Source organism: Ictalurus furcatus, chromosome 23, assembly GCF_023375685.1.
Source record: "Ictalurus furcatus strain D&B chromosome 23, Billie_1.0, whole genome shotgun sequence".
NCBI classification, from domain to species: Eukaryota; Metazoa; Chordata; class Actinopteri; order Siluriformes; family Ictaluridae; genus Ictalurus; species Ictalurus furcatus.
The window spans coordinates 16,296,303-16,317,692 of record NC_071277.1 but is presented as its reverse complement, the minus strand read 5'-3'; the positions used below and the strand labels follow the sequence as shown (position 1 = coordinate 16,317,692).

The following is a 21,390-nucleotide window of genomic DNA, read 5'->3' as shown; positions in this document are numbered from 1 at the left end:
TGTCTTCTGGGAAACATGTCAGTATCTTATGTAGCTTCAGAAGGGCAGTACTGAATGGAAAAAATAAGGTCTTTAAACAAAATAATAAAAATGTGTGATCCCTCTTATTATTATTTTTATTATTATTAACATAATAGTGTTAGATTGTGGGGGCACGGTGGCGTAGTGGTTAGCACATTTTCCTCACACCTCCAGGTTTGAGGGTTCGATTCCTGCCGCAGAGCTGTGTGTGCGGAGCGTGCATGTTCTCCCCATGCTTCAGGGGTTTCCTTCAGGTACTCTGATTTCCTCCCCCAGTCCAGAGACATGCATTGTAGGTGGACTGGCATGTCCAAAAAGTGTCTGTAGTGTATGAATGGCTGTGTGAATGTGTATGTGATTGTGCCCTGCGATGGACTGGCACCCTGTCCAGGGTGTCCCCCGATTTGTGCCCCATGCCCACTGGATAGGCACCAGGTTCCTTCTGACCCTGTAAGAATAAGTGGTACAGAAGATGGATGGATGTTAGATTGCAGATCCTGTGAGGCGTATGTAAATGTATGACCTCAATTGTGGGCATAATAAATGCTGGGATGTTATCTGGACCTGCCGCCTTGCGTGTGTTCACTCTGATCAGTGACTTGTGTAGGGGACAACATGAGTACTTCATCAGGTGCCACTTCCAGCGTTGTGTGTGCATACAAAAGGTTGAGCTCATCCGGTAGAGATACAGAGCTGTTCGCATATGTCCGGCCTTTATAGTCCGTGATGTGTGCTAGACCTTGCCACGTTTTTCTAGATTCATATGCAGTGTAGTCATTTCATTCTCTAATCTTTGTCTGTAAGATGCTTTAGCAGCCTTTCTGCCCTTTATATAAGCAACATAAGCGTACGGGACAGTTGTGGCTTAGCGTTTAAGGCTCTGGGTTACTGAACAGATGGTTGGGGGTTCAAGCCCCAGCACTGCCAAGCTGTTGGGCCCTTGAGCAAGGCTCTTAACCCTTTCTGCTCCAGGGCACTGCATCATGGCTGACCCTGCGCTCTGACCCCAACTTCCTAACATGCTGGGGTATGAGAAGAAAAGAATTTCACTGTGCTGTAATGTATACATGCACAATAAAGACTCATTATCATTCTATTTAATGTGTTTCAGAGTGGACTTTTCCTTTCATGGGCAAGTTGCTAATAAAGATAACTGCTGACAGGATACTAAATTGCTTTGGTAGCTATTATAATATCGTGTTTACAATGTGAAAACGATAACTAACTGAACATAGAGCTCTATTTAGTAGATCAACTGTAAATTTTTCCATCACACAGAATATAAGAAGAGTGATTGTCATCCTTCCTGAAAGAGGAGTAGCACAGACGGGGAAAGTAAAAAGGAAAGGAAAGGGTTAAAACTGGTGGCGCTCTTACACTCCCTTGAATCTGTTTTTTTCTTTTTTTTTTTTTTTAAACCAGGAGTTGTCGGCGGCATCAGTAGAGGATGTTGGATGATTTTTCGGGATGATCTTCAACATCTGACACAGGGATCAAAACATCCTAAAATTATGGAAGGGAGAAACAACTCGAACGGATGTTTGCTGCAATAGAAACCGCGACCTTTTTCAGAAGCTCTCTCTTTCCTGCAGGTTTTAATAATGCGGTGCTCGGATATCAGCAGATCCGCCGTGATTGTGCTCTGTCTTTTAGGATGCAGTATCTGGAAAGCACTAACGGAAGCTTTGCGAGAAGATAGCGACGCCAAAGGTCAGTGAAATCAAATGATGTTGTTTCCCCCTCAGCAAAAATTACAAAAATAAAAAAATAAAAAAGTTTGAGCTGTGTTAGTGTAAAGAGGTGGACGGGATTCCCTTTGCGGGTGGGCTAATCCCATCAACAAAGCTAGCTAGGTATGCTAACCTGCTGTCAGCTACTTTTAACCCCCCCCCCCCCGTTATTATTATTATTATTATTATTATTATTATTACTCCTCATATAGTCAGCTTATTTTTCCCCACTCTAAAAGTCCAATGTTTCGTTTTATCATCTTTTAACGGCACATATTTTATTTTCCTTCCCTTCATTGTTATTTTAACAAGTTGCTCAGGTGCTGTTTTATTCATTCCGATTTATCCGAATGTCATCGCTGTAGCATCCCATAGCGTTTCGCTAGCTTGTTAGCTCCTAATATCCAAACGCATACTACAGATATTCGTATAGTAAATATGTTTATATTCTTGTCTAATATTGTGACCAATTATGTAAGCTAATACGCTGTGTAGCATTAATAAAACAGTTCAACGTTTACAGTGAGTCTGTCACAGCTTTATGTTTGGTTATAATCCTTTGGTTTTGTTGTTGTTGTATGTATAGAGTAAATATAGTGGATACATGTTTTGCTGTGAATATTATAATTCATGTGGCGTTTCAGAAATGATTCACATAAAAGATGCATATAAATGCTACATCTGTAAAATAGCAGGGAGTACAATTATTTTTCTTATGAAGGAACTCTCACATGGCGCAAGAGGAGTTTAAATTGAATAGACTTGAGAGGAATAGTTAGCTTCCTGATGCAGTAGTGTAAATGTGGAGTTAAATGGTCATGGTAAAAATACCTTATTATAAAGGTTAAAAATGTATTAGATGCTTTTGTGGGGGAAGCCCAGCGTTTCTCTCCAGACTGACTCTGATTTGAATGTATGTATGTTCCCCTCCCCCGCTTATTCCCAGTCACACACTATCCACAACCCACCAGTTCTGTCTAATTTCCCCGCACTTCTCTCACTTTGTTACCATTTTGGAGATCTTTACCACTCCAGGCTAGTTACCCCCAGTATTATACACGAAAGCAGTCAGATAATCAATGTGGATAAAATCACTTTAAGATCAATACCGAAATCAGTCCAGATTGGCGCTCTGTATGTGGGTTGCCAGATTTCACTGGCTTTGTTATTTTGCTCTTCGGGGCTAAAATATATGATATAAAAGCAGTCTGTTTGATACTAGAAACACAGCAGTTACAACCAAAAATACAACAATTTACATTTAGGATTATACTCTGCTGCTAAAAGCCTTTGTGTATGTGTATATAATGTAGATGTATATAATAAATAAGAACGCAACATGAACAATTTGGCAACCTTGGTACCATTTGATTTATTTGAATGGCCGTTAATAGAATGTCCAGACGTGGTCACGCCTCCTGGCAGCAATTGCGCTTAATGCCACGCCCACTGACGACAACAGTAACAAGACTGATTTTCATAGAGATACAGAAAGTCAGAGGGAGTGTACAGGTGCATCTCAAAAAATTAGAATATTGTGGTAAAGTACTTTTTTTCCGCAATTTAATTCAAAAAGTGGATCTTTCATATATTCTAGATTCATTACACATAAAGTGTTTTGTTTGTTAGTTTGTTCGTATTAATCTTGTCGTTTACAGCTTACAGCTCATGGAAATCAAAAATCCAGTATCTCAAAATATTCTAGGGCTGCAACTAACAATTTTCATAATCGATTAGTTGGCAGATTATTATTATTTTTATTATTATTTCTCGATTAATCGGATGGGGCGGCGCAAACTTTCAGTACCATTTTTTTGTTTATTTAAAATAAAATCCACAAACTGAGTGTTACAAATATAAACTTCAGACTAAAACTTGCACAACTGTTTGTCCAAAACAGAAAAGAACCCAATACACACACACACACACACACACACACACCAGATATATATATATATATTATTAATTAATTAATATATATATTATTAATTTAGGACTGTAGTTTAATTCGATGCTTTTTGTGCTTCCATAAAAATAATACATAAATACTCTAAAATAAATTTGATTTTATATATATATATATATATATATATATATATATATATATATATATATATATATATATATATATATATATATATATATATATATATATATATATATATACAGATATATACAGATATACAGATATACAGTGAGGGGAAAAAAGTATTTGATCCCCTGCTGATTTTGTACGTTTGCCCACTGACAAAGAAATGATCATTCTATAATTTTAATGGTAGATTTACTTTAACAATGAGAGACAGAATAACAACAAAAAAAATCCAGAAAAACGCATGTCAAAAATGTTATAAATTGATTTGCATTTTAATGAGGGAAATATGTATTTGACCCCTCTGCAAAACATGACTTAGTACTTGGTGGCAAAACCCTTGTTGGCAATCACAGAGGTCAGACGTTTCTTGTAGTTGGCCACCAGGTTTGCACACATCTCAGGAGGGATTTTGTCCCACTCCTCTTTGCAGATCTTCTCCAAGTCATTAAGGTTTCGAGGCTGACATTTGGCAACTCGAACCTTCAGCTCCCTCCACAGATTTTCTATGGGATTAAGGTCTGGAGACTGGCTAGGCCACTCCAGGACCTTAATGTGCTTCTTCTTGAGGCACTCCTTTGTTGCCTTGGCCGTGTGTTTTGGGTCACTGTCATGCTGGAATACCCATCCACGACCCATTTTCAATGCCCTGGCTGAGGGAAGGAGGTTCTCACTCAAGATTTGGCGGTACATGGCCCCGTCCATTGTCCCTTTGATGCGGTGAAGTTGTCCTGTCCCCTTAGCAGAAAAACACCCCCAAAGCATAATGTTTCCACCTCCATGTTTGACGGTGGGGATGGTGTTCTTGGGGTCATAGGCAGCATTCCTCCTCCTCCAAACACGGTGAGTTGAGTTGATGCCAAAGAGCTCCATTTTGGTCTCATCTGAACACAACACTTTCACCCAGTTGTCCTCTGAATCATTCAGATGTTCATTGGCAAACTTCAGACGGGACTGTATATGTGGTTTCTTGAGCAGGGGGACCTTGCGGGCGCTGCAGGATTTCAGTCCTTCACGGCGTAGTGTGTTACCAATTGTTTTCTTGGTGACTATGGTCCCAGCTGCCTTGAGATCGTTGACAAGATCCTCCCGTGTAGTTCTGGGCTGATTCCTCACTGTTCTCATGATCATTGCAACTCCACAAGGTGAGATCTTGCATGGAGCCCCAGGCCGAGGGAAATTGACAGTTCTTTTGTGTTTCTTCCATTTGCGAATAATCGCACCAACTGTTGTCATCTTCTCACCAAGCTGCTTGGCAATGGTCTTGTAGCCCATTCCAGACTTGTGTAGGTCTACAATCTTGTCCCTGACATCCTTCGAGAGCTCTTTGGTCTTGGCCATGGTGGAGAGTTTGGAATCTGATTGATTGATTGCTTCTGTGGACAGGTGTCTTTTATACAGGTAACAAGCTGATATTAGGAGCACTCCCTTTAAGAGTGTGCTCCTAATCTCAGCTCGTTACCTGTATAAAAGACACCTGGGAGCCAGAAATCTTTCTGATTGAGAGGGGGTCAAATACTTATTTCCCTCATTAAAATGCAAATCAATTTATAACATTTTTGACATGCGTTTTTCTGGATTTTCTTGTTGTTATTCTGTCTCTCACTGTTCAAAAAAATCTACCATTAAAATTATAGAATGATCATTTCTTTGTCAGTGGGCAAACGTACAAAATCAGCAAATCAAATACTTTCTTCCCTCACTGTATATATCTATCAATAACAATAAATTGTTATTCACCAATGAACTTGTATAATCGTTGAGATGGTGATGCTTTCTGTTAGTTTTCCACCACGCTAAAGTCTTCAGAATAGGATTTCACGCTTTTTTGGTTTCTCGGTATCATGACAAGGTGCCTTTTTTTTTTTTGTATGGAGAACAAATAAAAGAGAGGTTGCTGAGGGAACGACTCTTTAGAGGTGCTATAACATATAAGGGATAGCAGGAACAAAATTGTTTCACAGCCGTTCTAAAAATGGTCTAAACATAGCTTTAAACTGTTAAAAGAAAAGTGCAATGTTCACTAATTCATTAAAAAATGTAACTGTTGGCAAATCGCTGTGGGATAAGAGGAATAACTCTTTGGAACATGCTCTTATGGGAAAATAATTCACTTCAGGGTCGATTATTTTTACTATAACAGCACAGCCTATCGTGTGTCACTCCTTACTTATTTAATCTTTGACCCTTCTCGTGTTGTATTGTATTAGTGTGCTTCCTTCGTTATTCTTGCGCTTGCTTTCTCATTCTTGATGTCAAAATATATGGTTTAAGTTTGAAAAAATTCCAAAATGTATCATATTAAAGCAGCAACTAAATATTGTCCTTAAGATTAGCAAATCATTTGAATGAAAGCTAACTGTGTGTGTTTGTAATTTTGTAATCTTTTCCTGGCAACACTGCTTCTTCTGTTTTTTTTTTTTTTACCAGTCATTAAACAAATGCAATGCCAGAAAAATGTTTAATGGAGTCTGGAACCTCTGCTTTCCTTTTATAATGAGCTCTAATGTTTTTCTCATACAGCGAGCCTTGGATATCGGTTACTACTCTTAAAAGATCCAGCGGTTTTCGTTTGACTTTTCTGCACGGCAAGATGAGTAACGTTAGACCAAAACAAGCTTTTAATAGAGGAAATCTTATTATCTCTTAACAGCAAATTAAACAACCACAGCAGTGAATAAAAGACTGTGCTCATGTCGTCCAGTCCTTCCCGAGCAGCTTCCCCTCGTCCACATGAGTTACACGCTCTCAGGACTCTCTTTCTTTTTATAGGGTGGAGGAGTGAGTCGGCTGCCTGCCTCACATCTGGAGAAGTCTTCTTTCTTTTTTTTTTGCGTGAAAAGGAAAGGCAGACTTGTAGGCCTGCTTGTTTTATGTGGTACAGAACAACACGTGAGATACAAGCTCAAAGTGTGGCTGGGATTTGCGCATGGCTCTGCATTAGGGCTGTATGACTCATGTATTTCTTGCAGACGTTTATTACTTTAATTATTAGCGTATAAATGTGAATCATGATTTGGCAGAAAGCCGCCGTTCAAGTGTGTTCGTCGATCCAGAAGTTGGTCTTTAGGTTAGATGTGTTTGTGTGTGTTTTCAAGTCATGGCTGAGTCTGATGCTAGTTTTAATGTTGGATGGATGTGCACATGACGTCATCGTTTTCACGGATTTTCGTTTTTTGTACGTTTACACGGAGACGATAACGGTAGCATTTTCAAAAACTTGCACTTTGAACGTTGTCGTGTAAACGGCCCCTAGCTCTCCGTGCACATCAATGAGCCTTGGGCGACCATGACCCTGTCTCCAGTTCACCGGTTGTCCTTCCTTGGAGCACTTTTGGTAGGTACTAACCACTGCAAAGTCGCTCAGATCCTTACACTTCCCATTTTTCCTGCTTCTAACACATCAACTTCGAGAACTGACTGTTCACTTGCTGCCTAATAAATATATCCCACCCCTTAACATTTGCCATTGTAACGATCAGTGTTCTTCACTTCACTTGTTAGTGGGTTTTAATGTTATAGTGGATCGGTGCATGTTATAGCAGATATAAAGTCATCGCCTCACCACTTGAGGAAATGACTCAAGAGTTAAACATCAAGACACAGTGTTCATTAGGTTCGAAGGATTAAACTATGAACCGGTCAGTAAAAGAGAAGAGTTGGTTATTAACCAGTCCTGAATTTGTCCTTTACACCCACACATACACCCACACTAACCTTGTGCAACCTTGACCATCTGTGCTGAGTGTTGCAGCTGATCAATACAACTGGGATTCTGAGACATTTAATGCCTCAAAAATGTGGCCTGCGTGCCTCCAGTGTAGTGACTGATCTTTTGTGTCAGGATCGTATTGTCAGGGTTACTGAAGCACAGACTCGGGGTTAAACAGATGCTCTGGTTTAAGTGTTTGAGCGAATATGTCAGTCAGTAAATGCAGTGTTTTAATTTGTACCACAGCTCTGCCTGATCGTAACGAAGGTGTTGATTTAAAGTAATTCCAAGGTTTGTATTTATGCGCTCGTTCTTGTATGTTACCTTTTTAAGTGGTAATAATTTACACAGGGACTTGTTGAAGTTTCCCTCGAGGAAATGTTTAGTTAGCATTTTTGGGAGGCGTCTCCAGTGTCAGTGCTCTGTAGCAGTCTGAAACTGTAACTTTGACGTTTTCCGTCATGGGAAAGTCTTCGGGACGCTTTGAGCTTTCTTAGTACCAGGACAAACTGCATTTGTTTTTGTTTTTTTGTCTTATTAAGATGGAGAGAGTTTATAACTGCTGTAATGCAAGGAATAACAGGAACGAACTTGTTTCACTGACGTTCCAAGACATTTAAATGTAATTATAAATGGAAAAACTATGGATAAACACATCATTATTTAGTTCATTTAAAAAAAAATAACAGTTGGAAAATTGCTGTGGTGTAATTGAAATAAAACACTGTGGAGAAATGCTGTTTTTTGGAACATAATCAACTTTGGCGCGCTAAGAATAATTGCACTTGGTGTCAGGCCTCATCGCACCAGCCAGTCGTTGATCATTTTCCTGTAACTGCACTTGTGTTTTATGCTTTATATATTTACAGGGTTGCTTGTGTTCTGTATCATCATGCAGAGCTGGAACCAATCACAGCTTACAGTTAGCTGTCACTTTTGCGTATTTGGTGAATTCCAATCATATAAACATAGAACATAAACTGTATAAATAATTACTATATCTAATTCTTCTTCACAACAGGCAACCCCAGTTAAAGCTCGACATGTCGAACACTATAGCAGCTTGTTATAGCACAGTTTCCTGGTCTAGTTTCATCCCCTCTCTCTCTCTCTCTCTCTCTATCGCTATCTCATTTTTATGCTTCTCTGTCTCTCACTCCAGCTGTGTCCACATTACAAATAACGTCCAGGATAGCATTTATTGCATCCCTAGCCAAAAAAAAAGAAAAAAAAAGCCACAGTCTATATATAAATCATAATTTATAAGGAGAAATGGATTTGTAGTTGAACTGTGTTCATTTAAACACTTACTTTGACAAGCTTGACACAACTTATTACATTTGTTATTACATAACCCAGAACTGCAACCAAGTCCCTGATATATCCTCAGGCTGGGTTTAGTTCACTAGAAGTACAATTCACACACACACACACACTGCACACAATATTGTCAGTACGCTTGCTTTCCTGGATATAAAATTCCCAAAATCAGCAAAAAGAGTGTTTTTACGGGTTAACTAATCACCAACGACAAGAATTTTAGTTTATTTTATTATTTACTTATTTGACATTAGATCGTAATTGCCATTAAAGGTTTTGTAGGTTAAATTGCACTGGTTGAAGTAATAGCATTAGCATAAGTTTACCACTTTTGCTATGCTAGTCAGTTTCAATAGTAGAACTAGCTTTAGGTTAACAGTGCTCTTTTGTACTACACAAGAGTTCGAACTGGAACTATTTCAGCAAGTTTGCGTCCTAACAGTTCTCTTATAGCACTACCTTAGCTTAGCCGAGCATAGCCGGTAACATTTAATACTCTGGGTATAATGCATAAATTATGTACGGGAAGCCAGACAAACGCATCTTTTTGAACTGCTGCTCATGCTGCATCGTAGGGCACCGGAACACGCTCTGAGCAAAGTGCTATCCACCCTCTTCTGCATACACGTCCGCTCACAGATGGCCACGATTGGCTAGTGTCGCCGCGATTGACACGGGACTCCTGACTCAAGAAGGGCTGTGGCATGATTTCAATTTGAACTCGATTTGATCTCCAGGCGCATGCTTTTCTGTTGCGAGCTATTTTTTTATTAAAATAGTGTTTTATGGCTGAGTAGAACATTAGGCTGGTTGTGTCTGTGATGATGTGTGTCAGTTGCAGACAGACTACAAGATACAAAGCCTTAATCACTGGATTAAGGCGCTAGCCTTCAGTCCATCATGCTAGAATACTCACTGGTTTGCTCATTCCTGTAGGTGTTTCCGTGAGAGAGAGAGAGAGAGAGAGAGAGAGAGAGATATCGTTTCATACAGTTCATTCCGTCATGGAGTTACCAAAAAGGGAAATAGTAACATCTGCCAGTATGTGTAGAATGGACAGATAGCAGTGTACACACTATGTAAAATCTGTATACGTATGGAGATGTGTGTGTGTGTATGTATATATATATATAATGTATATGTGTGTATGTGTGTATATATATATATATATATATATATATATAATGTATATGTGCCTGTAGGTATGTATGTACATTATAACATCTTCAAACTAGCACTAGTAGTGGTAGCTATTGCTGAGTATTTCTCCGTGAACATTTGTTTACAATGAGGGTGAGATGAGAGGGTAACCTCAAGAGAGTGCACAAAGGTCAATTGAACAAACACTGTCTACGACCAACAATCGATTAAAACAAGCTCCATGGCAGCGCCTGTGGTGTCATTTTTAGTTGATGATGAAGCTCCAAAGTCGGCTAAAATGCCAAATTCCTCCGCCTCTTTCTCAGACACCATAGATCACAGAAGAACGGGGCTGGTTTCATTTGAAAGGTAGTGAAGCGTTCTTTCTAACCTGCATAATGTGGCATGTATCTGTCGTTGTGATCCGGTGTACAGTCAGGCACTTCACAAGTGCAGATGAGTCTCATTTTGGTAACGGTGCATTCTCTCCATGAAAGAACGCAGTCATGTGACCAGTGCAATCACTCAATCTTTTAACTCGAGGGTTTTTACTCTCTGATAGTTGGGAGTGTGGGAGTGGGGCGTGTAACATGACATGAAATTGTTGGTTATAAGAGCAGTTGAGGTTAAAAGTCTTGCCCAAGGGTCAAACAGTGGAAGCTTGGCAACGCTGGGATTTGAACTCACGACCTTTCAATCAGTAGCACAATGCATTAACCGTTAAGCCACCACTTCTCTTAACCTGGTTAAATTGTGACTTTTGAACCCAATTAGTTTGGCCTCCTATAAGATGAGGCATTGTTCCTACTCCTGAGGGAAGAGAGTGGAATGTCAGGTGACTCGCGTTACCCTGGCGGCTGTACAGTGTAGTCTTTTGTATTTGCGCCTGTAGAAGATAATTGCATCTTGGTTTGCATTTAACTGAAGATTTTGCCCAGAGCGACTCTCATAACCTGATTGTAGGGACGGTGCCTTTGGAGCATGGTGGGGTTAAATGCCTTGCCTGAGGGGACAGGGACATTAGTCATGAGCTGGATTTGAATCTGTGACTCCTTGGGACGAGGTAGGAGACGATACCTTCATTTTCACAGGAAAAACAGAACACGATTTGTCATCACAGTCGTGGGGACATGCTGCTGTTGTTCTAACATGTAGCTATTTTTAGCCTTGAGTTCAAGAATGCCTGGATATGGTATGTTCACTGTGCAATTTTGATTGGTTACTTGGAAGGAGTCTCCAATGTCTTTGTATCAGTCAAAGGTAAAACAGTAACTACGTTTTTCAAATCTGAAGATGGAAGACGCTGCAGTTTCTCTGTAACATGACAAGCTGCTTTAAAAACTAAAAAAATTTTTAAATAATTTTCCTATTACAGCACTTTCTAGGAGTTTTATTATTTATGTATTGCTTTGTCACCTGGCAACCTAAAAACAGTGCTTGTTTTTTGCCTTTCTGTGCCATCCTGTTATAAAAATTTTGAGTGGCATCTCGGGAAGCTGCAAACTATTTAAGAGACGTCTGGAGGAGAGCTGTAAGGAGGAGAGTAAAGGGGATTTCCAAGGTGAGGTAAGAAAAAAGCAAGGAGGCGGTCAAGAGTGAAGATATTTCTGTAGGAAACTAGTGAATGGAGGTTCACAGGAAAGAGCTACACTGTATCATTGTGTGCAGGGATTTAATGCTCCCCTGCTGAGGAAATAACAATAGCTCTGTCAATCTAGATGTGTATGTGGAAAGTGTGTATGGCAAAACAATTCTTCTCAGTGCAACCAAGTTTGATGTTATGCAAAAGTGTTGGGGGGGGGGGGGGGGTATAGGTCATATTTAGATGAATTTCATTATGAACCTGCTCTTCTTAAGCGATTAGATCAAACTTCACAACCGTCATGTTCTGTTCAAGTCTGGCATTTAAAAGTACTTATTGCCAGACTTCGGAAAAATGATGGAACTTAGGAAATATCCTATATACTTAATGAAATGATTTTGGGGGAAAAAAGTATAGCTTTTCTTTCGTCAGTGTAATTGTAAAGACTCAAGTTACAGCATCTATGGTTTATCTGTAGCATTTATGATTTTTGAATCCCCGCTATGGTGAAGTGGCCACCAACCTGAAAACTCCACTTTTCTGCTTTTTCAAATAAATCAGCAGTCAGACCAAAGGAGAATAAAATTCTCTCAGTGGAAAAGCCAATTCAGCCAATCCTAAGGAGAAAGGACGCACGTAGTGGTTAATTTCGCTTCATGGAGAAGGTTGTTTTTTCTGAAATATAATCTATGCCTCAAATTGCATACTATGCACTATATACTGTAGACGATGTCCTTGAGTATGTAGAGTATTAATGTCTGAAGTCAAACACTAACATTTTTTAAACGGAAATGCCAAGTTGTTGTCCTTGCTCAAACTCCACCAAAACTCCACCAAAACAACCTCCACAGGAACAAACGCTGATTTAAAAACCCACAAAAGTCAAGTTTAAACGTATTGTTTTTAAGTTGCATCTACGATGAAGCACGATTCTCTGTCAGTGACCTGTTTTTCAGCAAAGTTGAAACCTCAGCACTCTTCGAAAGCTCCGCCCCTTTTACTACATGTAGTAGACTGTGACCTCTGAGTGCAAAGGGTCAAAGTATTCAACATTCCACACGTAATTTTAACATTCACATCCTCCTGATGTTAGGTGTGTGTTCACAGGTCATATAGCAAAAATTTAAATCACATCCTTGATTTATAGAGTATACACTATACAAAAAAAAAACCCCAGTCAGGTTGAATGATTTTTATTGAAACATTCTCTTAAGTAAATCGTATCTTAAACTAGTCTCTATAACATAATTATTTTTGGAAATTGTGGTTCATATTGATTAGAGAAATAACACTCTTTAGTAAATATTTAAATGTGATTTATTATTAATTGGAGAGCACTTATTAAACATAAAGTGGGGGAAGTAAGTATTCATTAAATTTTCTATTTTTTTTCAGTAAATATATTTCCAATGAGGCTATTCACATGCAATTTTCACCAGACATCAGCATTAACTGAAGAACTCCGTAAATATAAGGAATTCACAACATTAAAGTCCATAAATAAAGTTATGTGTAATAAAGTGGAATGACACAGGGGAAAAAAGTATTGAACACGCTAAGAAAAAGCAGTTCTCCAAGGTAAGATAACGCAAGGAACCAGCTGAAATCCGTAAGCAATTATACCCCCTATATGTGCAAATTGATATCAGCTGGGTTAGTAAATTGATGTCTATAAAAAAGACTTTTCATTACCAAGGTGTCACACAAGAAACATCTCATGATGGGTAAAAGCAAAGAGCTCTCCCAAGACCTTCGCAACATTATTATTGCAAAACTGTTGCAAAAAAAATGTTGATGCATTCAATACTTATTTCCCCCACTGTATCATTGCATAAATGTCAGTAAATCTCTGCAAGTCAGCAGAAATCATTCTTTTCCATCTAGGATTGAGTTGAATCTGCAGAGGAGTGGTCAAGTTAATATGATCTCTCCTACCTGCATCTCTCTGTATTTTCCACATTAACTGGTTGATTTTATTGGGAATGGTTGCTTTCCAGACATGCCATGCTGTGCTGAAAGAGGCTGAGGTCTGTTTATGAGTCTGGATGTTGGTTTAATTTTATGTCCTGAGGTTTTTTTTTAAAGTCATTTCTTAATTATTGCTTCCAGTAACCCTTGAACTGTTACTGTTGTAAATTATTAGTAGCCGGTTTATTATTATTTTTTCTGTCTGTCGGTTGCTGAGGTTTTGGCAATGGTAGAACACCACAGATGAACCCAGGAATGTAGACATGCACAATGCTAGGTTCAGAGATGGAAATATGGCACAGGACCAACACCAAAATCTTGTAGCTGTGAAGCATGGTGGAGGGAGCATCATGGATTGAGGCTGCATTTTACAGGAGAAACTCAGGGTAGCAGTACTTAACCTGGAATGGAGAAGAGCCAAAACACACAAGTAAAACAACAAAGAAACATTTACAAAGTTGGTGTTTTGATATGGCCAAGTCAGAATCCAGACATTAACTCAAATGAGATGTAAGAAATCTCAGAAGTCTTGATGAACTGAAACAGTTTTGTAGGGAGGAATGATCTAAAATTCCAACTCGGTGTTGTGCAAGCTATGGGAAATGTTTGATCGAGGTCGGTCATGGTATTACTTGTTCGCTTACAACTTGTCATAATAAAAAGGGTTGGATCCTGTAAATGAGATGGTTTAGGACAATTAAAATTGCTTGACTTGACAATTTTGTGATTTTAATTTGGAGATATTTACTACTTATTTGTAAATCAGTGACTTTGGGTACCTGATTCAGTTTCTCCAAGAAGGCTGAAAGGCTGTGTATACGCACAAACAGCACTCTGTGTTCCTCCCTGAGACCTGAAATCTGACAGAGGCAACCCTCTTATCCACTGGGAAAAATTCCAACTGCAAGGCCCTCGGCTTGGGAGTGGTGAGTATTCCCACACCCTCCTATGGCATATCTCCTGTGGGAACTCCAGAGTAGGATAAAGATCAAGAGGTTTAGTATCAGAGCCTGTACTGTGTGTGGATGTAAGGCCAACTACGCCATGTCCTTTCCATCTCACACATGCTGTTTCCCTGCAAGCAGCATTACATGTTCCCAAACTTAGATTTCCATTTCGAAGGTCTAGTCCGTCTAAGACGGTCCATGCCTGCCACCTGACTGGCATTGCACCTGACATTGCACCAGAGATACACCATGAAAGGTGCTTAAAAAAATTAACCCGAGGATAGCTTTTTATGAGAAGATGTATCCATCCATCCATCCATCTATCCAGTTTTATAATTTTGATCAAACAATGTAATTAATTTAATATTTGTTATAGGCACTTGGTTGAAGGTTTGCTAATTTGGCCCTAGCAGCTACTTTGCACTGTGTAACTGTGTCCCCATCATTAATAAAATGCTCAGATTATGAATATTCTCTTTAGATCATCTTTACTGTTACTGACCCTGCTGAGGCAGATCTGATCTTGACTCTGGATGAACAGATGAGGTGCTACACTGCATTACAGATAGAGGTCCTGAAAGAGAGACAGAGCGAGCGATGATCGATGGTGTCTGGCAACTTTAATATCTGTTTGCAGATCAGCACTCACCCCTGACGCATCGAAAAACAGTGTCTACGTCTGCATTACTGGGCTATTTTTGGTGCAGGGCAGACTTCGAGTGTATGGTGTTCTTCTGAGAAAAGCACTCGTTAAGTAAACACAGCAGAAACAATGATCCACCTGTCCTGCACCTGTGCTAGCAAAAGAACACAGGTGCATGTCTGGTCATGTGTGTGTTGTCTAACTGGTTGTTCACAGTGGTAAAATGATATCAGTTCATTATATAAACAAATGGGGGTTTAATAGACCGTCGCACTAGTCTGTTTGAGGTTTGTTTACGGTATATTTGTCCCTTCATGTCCCACTTTATAGTGGTGCATGTATTAAACCTGAAAGTGTTTGAGGAAGACATCAACCAGAAATGTTAAGTAAGGAATAAAACACCTCATGGTGCGCTGGTAGTGGAAAGTTTTTGCATGTAACAAAAGTGTTTTATTCCTCTTTTACAAAGAACAGCAAGACTAGGTTATCACACCTACTATGATAAACTCTGTCTATCTATCTATCTATCTAGAAAGCCACACTTTCATGATTAAAAGATTCATTTATAAATCTCATCGTAGACAGGTATTGTTGTTATGGCTATTAAAATGACATCATATCTGGTTTAAAGACACACTATCACCCTCTTGAGTACTTTATAACCAGCACAGTAACGTTCAAACGTACAGGAAAGCGCTGTCATTTGCGTTTTGCCGTTAACTTGTGGACTACATTACCCCTGTAATCAGAACTACACGATACAGCGTGTGTAAGTACACAGTGGCTATTTCGGATTATTAGGAAAAACGATCCCATTTAAACGGCACACTTTTTTGTGCAAATCTGTAGCTTAGTCTAATAGTCTTCCATGCTTTTAGGAACCCGTCCAACTTTACGAGAAACTCAGGCCTTCACAGGAAGTGTGCTTTCACCATTGCTTCCAAAACAAACCTTGGGGTTTCCTAGAGGAAGGAAAAGCAGTCCATTGTTCTCGCTGAATGTTGCTATTGGTTAATAAACAGGAAATGGATGGGGTTAAATCTGTGACCATTGGTGCTTTTCCACCAGCGGCCTCTCGAGAAATGAAGAAAAGGCGAAGAAGCCGGTGGATCGTTATGGTTATGTTTTAGTTTCCCAGCAGCCTGAAGAATTACGCACTTTATATGTAATTAATCTTTTTTTTTTTTTTTTTTTTTTTTAAAGATTTTAACGGATGGAAATACTGGGATTTATTTAGTCTCAAATAAAATGGATCTTCATTATGATTGTAAGAAACGAAAAGCCGCCTAATCAATTCTTTAACGTTACTGTATTTGCATGTGAACATTATGGGGTCGAGTTTACTTTCCCTGGACATGGAGTGTTTTTAGCGCTTAGCTTCTTGAAGACATGTCAAGAATAATCTCTAGTGATGAGAGAAAAAGTAGCTGCTTAGATAACGCTTAGATTCCAGTTTCTTTTTTTTTTTATTAAATACAAACAATCTCAGTCAGATTTGATAAGTGTAGGTTGGTGTTGCCATTTTGCTGATAAAGGAGTTTTGATGCAGAAGAAAGTAATTTGTGCTAAGCTGGAATTTCTTCTAGTTTGGTTTTTGGTTGAAATTACAGGTTGTGTTGGGGAGGTTGATATGACAAGATGTTATATAGCAGTACATACTGACATTGTCACTATATACAATATGTACCTATGTAATCTATGGAGCCATGTGTAAAAATATATAGGCAGTCATATATATATATATATATATATATATATATATATATATATATATATATATATATATATATATATATATATAATATATATATATAATTATACAGGATTTCAGAGTTTTTTTTCTTGTGATCGTTGCGGCCAAAAAACTCGAAAATGACTTGAATTGACGAAATTGCAATTGCACGAAATCGTCTTTCACAGTGATGTTTGTTGGTAAATGAGACCTTTTAGCTGTACTCATGTTCGATGCACGTGAATCGGAGAGGGCTTTGACTGAATGCGTGCTGGGATGACGTCACATGACACGTCTTGGCGTGAAAAACCGGCGGTCATTTCGAAAAATTGCATGCTCCTCCGAATATTGTGGCGTTTGCTTGATTTTGTGTTAATAAATTGCAAAATCCTGGAGGGACTGTACTGTATAGGGTGCTTTCGCACTTGTTGGGGTTTTCTTTTACTCCCAAAAATGGCCTAGTTATTATTTTCAGTTACATTGCAATGTTGGAATGTTGACAATGAACCTTTGTTTATAATATGTCATAAATGTCCTTATATAGGCTATAAAATCTTCACTGGCATTTTGTCTTACATGTTTGTGTTTCTCGCTTTCCCCCAACCTGGTGGTCTCGTTTTCGAAATGTAGCTGATTCTTGGCGGCATTTTATTTATAGTGATGGAAAAATACCAGGCTCTCAAGCTGTAAAAGCGAGAACGAAACTCAGAAAAGTGTCATGATGTTACTCATGTATCATGTTGTCACATGACCCAGTGCGATGGTTCGAGTTGTAACAACAGTTCTGTGTTCTTGTGCAGAAGTAGCTTTGAAGGTCCACCTGAGTGACGCAAGCACTCACCAGCCGCTCTCCGACGCCACCGTGGAGGTCTTCGCCAATCACACCCCCGTTGCTAGGGAGACCTCCAGCAGCGACGGCAACATCTTCGTCAGATTCCCGTATAGCCTGGGTGACCTGCTCGTCATCACAGCTACCAAGCGAGGCTACGTCCCTAACTCCGTCCCTTGGAGACCAGCCAGGCTGCCTGGTACGATCTAATTTGCTTGGATTGAATGTTTGCCTTCTTGTTTCTTTTTCGACAGATCCCGTTAGTGAGATTAGCTATTCAGAGTCGATGCAGTTTTGAACGTGAAGGCTAACGGACCTCCTGCATTGACTCCTTGGACAGAATCAGGAAGGGCAATAAAGGTGGAGGGGAGGAGATGGTGGGGCTCGGCTAAAGGCATTTGTCTTACTAACTTCACAACTTGTTAAATGTAACTGTAAATGGAGAAAAAGTATTCACAGTTCAGGACATATTTATAAAATAAACTTCAGGGTGTTAACAGTAAGACCGCATCACACCGCCCTGTCGCTGATTATTTTCCTGTAACGCCCCATTGTGGTATTAGTCAGGCCTTCATATCGAATATTGAAGAGGGTGAACATGAACACATGGGATTGTGTGTGTCAGTGTGCAGGGGGAGGGATGAACCCTGAATATGTAATGACAAATGTGTGTGTGTGTGTGTGTGTGTGTGTGTGTGTGTATACTCTAGTCTTCTCATCACTGAGCCTGGATCTGCTTCCTGAGAGAGCTGCTACTTTAATAGTGTATGATGATGAGGTTCAAATCGTCTCTGGATACCAAGGTAGGAAAAACAAGTGTGTGTGTGTGAGGGAGAGAGTGAGACTATACCTAATCAAACCTGCCTCTTTTCATTTTCAATTCTCAAACACCAGAATACCTTCTTGTATTCAGAGGAAAATCAACTGTGATTTAGTTCTATCTATCATCAGAACTCACTCTCACCACTCTCTACAACCGTGCTGTGCAGAAAAGCATCTCGGAATGAACAGGTTCACTGAAAAAAACACACACACACTTCTTAATGAAGCTTCCACTGATAGAGAAGAGATTGGGGGTGTGGCCATAGCAGGCCATTTGTGTAGAACAAAGTGTCTGAGAGAGAGAGAGAGGACTGATGTTCCTTAGGGAGACCCAGTGTTCTGTTTTTATTTACTCAGCTTCATCTAACCCCTTTCCCTCAAATCATACAGACACACACACACACAAAACTATGAGAGACTTAACCCCATCTGCTACAGTATTTTTAGCACAGTAAGAAGCACCTCCCCTGTTGTTACACACGTGTGTATATACACTCTCTCTCTCTCTCTCTCTCTCTCTCTCTGTCTTTCTTTCTCTTACTTACTTTCTTGTATTCACACACCTACCTGCCAGCATATTTTTTCTCCAATACAGAATCTTGTTACACAAACAGCTTTGTCAGCAGTGTGTGTATGTGTGTGTGTGTGTGTGTGTGTGTGTGTGTGTGTGTGTGTGTGTGTGTGTGAGAGAGAGACCCTGAGAGCATCCCAGGGAAATACTGAAGAAAAGGAAGAGAAAGGAGGAGGGGGGAATAAACACTAAAAGAGGGAGGGGAGAAATGAAGGAAGTGCTGCTTGGGGATCTCTCTGAAAGACAGATAGACGATGAGCTGAATATGGCACGACTTTAATGGCAGATGGTGTGTGTGTGTGTGTGTGTGTGTGTGTGTGTGTGTGTGTGTTTGCATGACTGTGGTGTGTGGATACTGCACCAGCCTTTAAGGCACTTTAAGGATTGCTAATCTGTTAATCAGAGTCCTTTGGATTGGCTCCAAAAGTGTGCGTGTGTAAGAGCACCTGGTTGTGTTGTGCTGCAGTGTTAGAGTGGAGTGGAGTTGAGTGTGGTGTGGGGTGGCTACAACTCGCTGTCATGTCTGTGGAATGCCGACTCCCTGCAATGGAAACTCGATGACATCATCACTCTCCAGAGCCATACGGGAGGGCCAACAGCTTCATGATTTACTGACCTACTCGGTTTAGAGAGGAAGAGATAAAGACATTGAGAGAGTGAGAAAGAGAGAGACTAGATACACTTGATAAAACAAGTTAAATCAGCTTAAATCTCCCCAATTTGGTCATTTGCCAATTTCCACCCACCAACCGGCTCTCCTCTTTAACACGACAGCTACCAACAAAGGAGGGTGAAGACTAGCACGTGCTTCTTCCAAGGCACATTGGGGCAGAGGAAAGCTCTATCCGCCCTCTTCCGCATACATGAGCTTACTCATCCATGATTGGCTAGTGTCGCTGTGATTGACAGGAGAGCAAAAGTAATGCAATCCCTTACATGAAATAGATCAATAAATAGTATTTATTTTAATGTAAGACTTCTAAAACTACTTGCAGGCAGTTAGGGATTATATACATCATGATTCATATTATGTATCGTAGAAATGCCTTTGATAACCGTGATATGATATGATATGAAATGGCAATTTGGAAATGCCAATCAGCCTACAAGACGTGTTTGGACTGGAGGAGGAAACACCCGAAGCACGGGGAGAACATGCAAACTCCACGCACACAGGGCGGAGGCGGGAATCAAACCCCCAACCCTGGAGCTGCGAGGCAAACGTGCTAAACCCTAAGCCACCGTGCCATAAACATAGAACGAATGGAAACGTATTGTGTGTGTGTGTGTGTGTTTGGTGTCCAGGATCGAGGCTTCAGCCGTGGGTTCAGTTCCAGAGGAGAGCACTGAGTCTTCCTCCTAACTCCACCTACACCAACCTGACCGCCTTCCTCACTGTAACTCACTCGGGGCAGAACACACAGCACTTCCCGTACCTGCAGGGCCTCGGCTCGAACAGCACAGGTAAAACACACATACACACACACACACACACATTTCAGTACACGGTTAAACACTGTAAAGCATGCTCATTTTCTTAACAATGTCAAAATCCCATTACTACTCCTATATTCCATTCACGACGCAACTGCTTAAATACGCAGTGTTTACACACACGAGATAAATGCGAGCCCACTGGGAAGTAGAAGAGTAGAGCCTCTTATCTTCTCCAGGTTACCATGGAGACATCATGCCGAGACGTATCCTCGCGAGAACAGCTACAGTTCCCTTTTTCCATGCCTTGTGCTCCTAATCAGACCAAAAATAGCTAACAAACTGTGGATCAGTAGATACACGTACGACATACTGTAAATCATGCTTACTTGGGCAGCTTTATTCATCATCTGTTCTATTTATAAACGATTAGCACGGTTTACCTTAAACGACCGACACATTTAGGGCAGTCAAACGGATTTAACCGAATGATTACAATATATAGAAATCAAACTCTTTTTCTTAAGAAAGGTGTGATTGTGCTCCAGGGTCGGTAGTATCCCCCGTCAGTCGTCGTGGTACTCGCTAATCATGGGCATCTGTGAGCTCATGTATGTATGTGGAAGGGGGCAGGTTGCACTTTCCTCTGAGTGTGTTTTAGCTGCCATGCGATGCAGCAGTTTAAACAGAAGCTGTAGATGCCTTCACGTGTCTCGGAGGAAGCATGTCTTAGTCTTCACCCTCCCCGTTTGGTAACTGTTGCATGATACAGTCCCTCCAGGATATCGCAATTTTGCGATTGCAGAAATGAACTCAAACTCAAGCAAACTCCGCAATATTGGGAGGA

The 21,390-nt window shown here is 40.1% G+C and overlaps 1 protein-coding gene across 1 annotated transcript in view; it reads left to right on the top strand.

The window, feature by feature from the left end:
* The first annotated feature begins 309 nt into the window (after positions 1-309).
* fam171a1 (family with sequence similarity 171 member A1) overlaps positions 310-21,390 on the top strand; it is a 41,864-nt gene continuing 20,783 nt past the window's right edge. Inside the window, exons 1-4 of the mRNA XM_053610984.1 lie at positions 310-1,731; positions 17,688-17,915; positions 18,427-18,519; positions 20,415-20,573. Of these exons, the coding sequence (XP_053466959.1) occupies positions 1,623-1,731; positions 17,688-17,915; positions 18,427-18,519; positions 20,415-20,573 (589 nt within the window). The 5' untranslated portion in view covers positions 310-1,622. The remainder of the gene's footprint in view (positions 1,732-17,687; positions 17,916-18,426; positions 18,520-20,414; positions 20,574-21,390) is intronic.